Source organism: Pinus tabuliformis, chromosome J (assembly GCF_031772625.1).
Source record: "Pinus tabuliformis cultivar Carrire ecotype Pingquan chromosome J, CPIR1, whole genome shotgun sequence".
NCBI classification, from domain to species: Eukaryota; Viridiplantae; Streptophyta; class Pinopsida; order Pinales; family Pinaceae; genus Pinus; species Pinus tabuliformis.
In genome coordinates, this window is record NC_142295.1 from 76,269,865 (window position 1) to 76,275,864 (window position 6,000).

The 6,000-nt window shown below is 38.3% G+C and overlaps 1 protein-coding gene across 1 annotated transcript in view; it reads right to left on the reverse strand.

Annotated features, from left to right (window-relative positions):
- The window catches only part of LOC149225590 (BTB/POZ domain and ankyrin repeat-containing protein NPR1-like), a 29,532-nt gene extending 23,952 nt beyond the window's left edge, over nucleotides 1–5,580 (reverse strand). Inside the window, exon 1 of the mRNA XM_089377177.1 lies at nucleotides 3,976–5,580. Within this exon, the coding sequence (XP_089233303.1) occupies nucleotides 3,976–4,569 (594 nt within the window). The 5' untranslated portion in view covers nucleotides 4,570–5,580. The remainder of the gene's footprint in view (nucleotides 1–3,975) is intronic.
- Nucleotides 5,581–6,000: the final 420 nt, after the last annotated feature.

Sequence of the window (6,000 nt, forward strand, 5' to 3'; positions counted from 1 at the left end):
TGGATTTACAAATCTTGCTGAAGAATGATTTCTCCTAGAAGAAAAGTTGTTGGGTTTTCTCCCAAGTTGGATTTCCCAGAGAAAAAATCTTGTCCCTATTGTGCATGGCTGTCTCTTTATGATCCTACTGTTTTCACTACATTACTGTTGAGATTTTCTGTGTATAATTACTCATTGATATTAGTGGCCAAAGATAAAATTGTTAAAGATCATTAAGAAGTAATTATCAGATCAGAAAATTGGTTTCTACTATTCATCTTTGTAGAAAATTCAACAAGGCCTATTCAGCCTTCCTCAAGCCCTCTTGAGCCTCTCAGCCCTCCACAGGCCCTCTCAACCACAAGATGCTCTCTTGCTGACCACAAGAATGAATCATTCACCCTTGTACTTATACTTTTCCAGAGGTCTGCAATACCATGGGTCTATACCATGGTTATCAAAATGTCATGGGTCCTCAAAATACCAAGGTTCTGTGGGTGCAAAGGGCCATCACTTAGCCCACTTGCCCCACACATAAGAATACTCCTGACGCTACCCAAAACATCAACACTGGGAGCCATTTCTTAATGTAGCCAGATATTTTTAAAGGAATAGGGTACTGTAATTGGCATATAAGCTCATTCATCAATACAATAAGGTACATTGACAAATGAATCAAATACTGCATAAAAAATCAGGGCTTAAATTTTCTGGTGCACTTCTTTCAATTTCTATAATCATATTTTGTAACAAATATTCTGTGTTCACATTATATAATCTCCACTCATTTCAAGTATAGAACCAAAGATTGTAAGTACGTCATATTCATCAAATGTCATCTTCTAGACTGATAAAATATTATCCAGTATCAAATATCTAGATGCTGACCACAAGAATGAATCATTCACCCTTGTACTTATACTTTTCCAGAGGTCTGCAATACCATGGGTCTATACCATGGGTTATCAAAATGTCATGGGTCCTCAAAATACCAAGGTTCTGTGGGTGCAAAGGGCCATCACTTAGCCCACTTGCCCCACACATAAGAATACTCCTGACGCTACCCAAAACATCAATACTGGGAGCCATTTCTTAATGTAGCCAGATATTTTTAAAGGAATAGGGTACTGGAATTGGCATATAAGCTCATTCATCAATACAATAAGGTACATTGACAAATGAATCAAATACTGCATAAAAAATCAGGGCCTAAATTTTCTGGTGCACTTCTTTCAATTTCTATAATCATATTTTGTAACAAATATTCTGTTGTTCACATTATATAATCTCCACTCATTTCAAGTATAGAACCAAAGATTGTAAGTACGTCATATTCATCAAATGTCATCTTCTAGACTGATAAAATATTATCCAGTATCAAATATCTAGATGCCATGTATTGATGTAGTCTAATGCTTCCAACTCCTTGGAATATGACTATGCTTACCAAAATAAGGAAGGGGCAGCGAAAAGTGAGTTCAGGTACACATAATGGAAATGCAGGTACACATAATGGAAATGGCTTGAAAATTTAAAATTCCAACAAAACTTTATTATCTTGAAACATACTCACAATTACAGATCCACTCCTAACTGGTTTATCAACTAAGCATATCCTTTATTTATCATTTAACGAAAATTGAGATCATCATAAACAAAATGAAAACTTCTATACCATTCAAGACTTCTGCAATTTGTTCAATAGAAAAACTTGCAGGTTCGAATAAGGGTTCAATTTTCACTTCCTCCTTAACCAATGTTTTCATATTAATATGCTAAAGATATTTTAAGTTTCTTATTTTCAGCACAATTGCCTGGGATATATTTTCAAATCTTGAAGTTGTGACAACTGGACACTCTAAGGAATGAAATTTGTCTTCATCTTCTTACCATATATTGCATATTTTGCAAGCTGTCTTCTCACGCAGGGTACTATTGCTTTTAATTTTGAGCTGGTGAGATTTGGGATCAAGCATATGTCCTGCATTTTCCTAGGTGCCCATGTTGTAGAATGGCTTAGCAGATATCCAGGGACCAGAACTGCTTAAGATCCTCTATTTATCCCAGTGGTACTGGTCAAGCAAAAATTCTTAAACAGAATTACAACCATTTTACAAGTATCCATTGGATGCACCCCTATTAGTGCTTTATTGTACTATTTCAATTTTTTTCATATTATTCTGCTAGAGATATTTTAAGTTTCTTATTTTCAGCAGAATCTCCTGGATATATTTTCGATTCTAGAAGTTGTGACAGCTGGACACTCTAAGGAATGATGTTTGTCTTCTTCTTCTTACTGTATATTGCATATTTTGCAAGCTGTCTTCTCATACAGGGTATTATTGCCTTTAGTTTTGAGCAGGTGAGATTTGGGATCAAACATATGTCCTTTACTTTTCTAGGTGCTGATTTTGTAGCATGACTTACTAGATATCCTGAACTGCATAAGCTCCTCTATTTATCCTAGTGGTACTGATCAAGCTCAAATTCTCTAAACAGAATCACAACCATTTTACAAGTATCCATTAGATGCACTCCTATTAGTGCTTTATTGTACTATTCCATTTTCCCATCTTTCTTTCAGGTAACAGGAGTTTCTCCTTCCTATCCCAGCATATATACTTTTTTAAGTTTTTATTCTCTTTTTCAACATTTTCAATAGAAATATTTATGATTAGCAACCAAAGTAAGGATTTAAAGATAAGTTAGTGGCAACCATTCACTAATTATGGGCCCTGAAACTAACACCGGCAATTCTATTGGTAATAGCTATTTCGCATGCATGCTGCCAGACCACAGTCATTGCATTAAATACAATAATTTGAGGGCAACCTGTGATTGCCCCACAATCGAAACTGCTGGACAACCAGATTAGCCGTGGGGCAAGCGTATATTTAGATAATCACCATGTGCCATGGATAATTCTTTCTAGTGGCTTTTATTAAGTTTTAACACAGAGACCTGAGTTCAAAAGCCCCCAAGTGGATGTGGACAAGGCCAGGTGCAAGTCCTGGGTGACTTTGATGGCATAGATATAGCCCTCGTAGTTTGGCAGCTTAGCCAAAGAGATTCTATAAGACATATTTCTCAATAAATATAAAAAATTAAAATTTCAATATACTCCAGAGTTATTCCTAGAGATAACACTAAAATATCACAAAAGAGTGATTATAAAGTTGACTTCCTAAAACTGGGTATTTCTGAAAAGTGGAGGAACTTGTCTCTATACTTTGGCCTTCATATTTGTCCTTAAACAGGAGGTGAAGGTTTCTGTACATGATGAATTTGGCAAAGTCACATCAACAGCCTTTTGGTCATCTGTGGGCATTGACTTTGTTTCTTTCTATCTTTCTTTTGTCTTTGTACTGAATGCATTTCGAGCATTTGCCTTAGGCACTTCCCAAAGGCTTTTGTACATGATGCATTTGATAGTGTCCCATTGACCATACGTTTGTCATATGCAGAGAAATTAATATAATTTCTTTCAATTTTTACTTCAGCACTGAAGTAAATGTCGACAGCCTATAGTTTTGTTTTAGTGCAGATTGCTTGATTTTGAGTTGGCAATGCTCATAGATCAAACATAACTAATGTTTATTAGGAATCCATATTCTCACCATTGGCTTGGGAGGTCTGCACCACACATTTTCGAATTTTCAATCATCAAAGTCTCGGCGCTTACAATTTCACTCTGGACCTTAGCTACTCCCTTGAGTTTCATATTTGATAATTTGAAAGACAGATTGATTGATGTATAGTCTTTTTGTACTACAATGCAAAAATGAAAACAACCCATCCAGAAAGTCAAACAAGGAAGACAAATCAGTAAACGTTTGCAAACTGGTTGTAGATCCCTGTAAACTTTGGGGCACAGAAATAAGAAAACAAGCCGACCTTTGAAGGTCCCCATGAGATGATATAAACATGTCAACACTTTCCTTTGAGGAACACTTGCACAACAAGTCACATGTAACCCAGAAAAACGTTAGAAATTACCTGCGACAGGGAAACAAGCTCCGGGATCTGAATGACATGGGCTGCATACATCAACTCCACCGTAAAGTCCACAGCAGGCCGGCATGCGTCATGCACACAGGTACTATCCATGCATATGCAAACTTCTGTTGGAGGTGCCTTCACCTTCCCGCTGTACAAATACGCCAACAATATCCTGAAGGCCTCATACCCAACATTTCCCTCTGTCAGCCAGTCTTTCAATTCATACCGTAACTTTGCACTCGCTGCCTGAGACTCCGGACGGGTGCTGGGGAAGAGTTTTTCCCTGAAAAAAGGGCTCCTGGCTGCTAGAATGCACCGGTGAACGGGCACAGCCCGGTCCTGGACCACAATTTCGGCATCACTGCAATCAAGATCGGCAATAGACAGAAGAGACTCAATGCTTTCACTAAGTTTTTCAAGGGCGGCGATATCTGGACTTTTGGAAGGATGGACTGGAGACGAATCAGCTGAACAAGCCCCCAGTTCACCACCTCCACTGGAAATTGACCTGTAGGAACTGTTATTGGAGATATTTGAAGAGGAATTGAAGCTTGGGGAGAACTGGGAAAGGCTCACTTGAGCCATTATCATAAATATGCAAGGGCTTCAGAGGCTAAACAGCTAACATTTGCTAGGGTGTCGCCGGCTCAATAAGCCTTCATACAGATCCGCAGATTTGTCTAAACTTTCCAGACGGAATAAGAATGAATGCTTTCAAAAGGCTTCCGGGACAAAACAGCCTTCATTTGTAGGGTTTGAACGATTCCCGACTTAGAATTAACGCAATTCAGTTAACAACTCTTCATACAGTTCGTCAGATTTATCTGAATTTGACAGACTGAATAAGAATGATAACATACAAAAGCGTTTCGGTGCAAAATATTATGGCCAGGGCTTTAAGGGTTTCAGAGTATGATTCAACGATTCAGCTGAATAGGTGTTATTACAGACAATAAAAATAATCACCAGAATGAATAAAAGTGAAGACATACAAAAGGGTTTCAGGATTGAGGATTGAACATCATTTCTAGGGTTTCAGGATTGAGGATTGAACATCATTTCTAGGGTTTCAGCGCCTAATTTAATAGAGTTTAGCTTTATGGGCTTTCGCACAGATAGAACGATTAATCTAATTAAGCGAGCAAGAAGATCTGCACAGGTTTTTCAGAGCCAAACCGAGCAATTTCGACGCGGGACTAAACGCGGGTTTACGCTTACTGAGGATTCGAAAGTCTTGGCATTGGAGGATTTTATCTTAACGAGTACTCATAAAAACTCAAAAATCATGCAATTCTGCGGGAACGAAGAAGATAAAAATCATACTTACATGGGTTTAAACAGGCTCTAAAAGCTTACCAACTTTACCGACATGGCATTCAAACAGGTTAGCAAAACCGCGTTGGATCGGAGAATCGTTTGTTTCTGCTTGCGATTGAGGGGAGCATTATGGGCTGCTCAGGGACCGTGAGAACGCATCAGAAGCAAACAGGAAATTCCACGGCGAATGACGGGGATTTGACCGGACAGCAGGTAACGTGGGGGCAGACATAAGCGCGTACGATTTGTCGGGAAGTCATCTCTGTCAACTGACGCCGAAGGTTCTGCGAAGGAGTTCCCGAGGATTCTCTGACAACCGACGGGTTTTGGATTGCCACATCAAAGGGCTATTTTGTCGAGACAGAGACTGCATTTTATGTCAATTGACGTGGAAACTTATTCCTTTTTTTTCTGCATCTGGTCAAAAGTGAAAGAGAGTTATGCGATGAACATCGGGCTTTAGTTTTTATAATATATAATTTAATGAGGGAATACGAGAAAGTGGGGAATTGTGATTATTTTAAGCTGTGAGAAATGAAAGGAGGTGGAAATTGTCGTTGAGGTTGCTTTTAAATTCAAGATGCTCTATGAACACTCATGCATTAGATTTTGAGTGGGTTTGGATACACTTGCCAAGACTTTTTACTTGGGAATATGCATTTAAAAATTAATTTATTACTCCCTAAATATCTCACAAACTTTTTT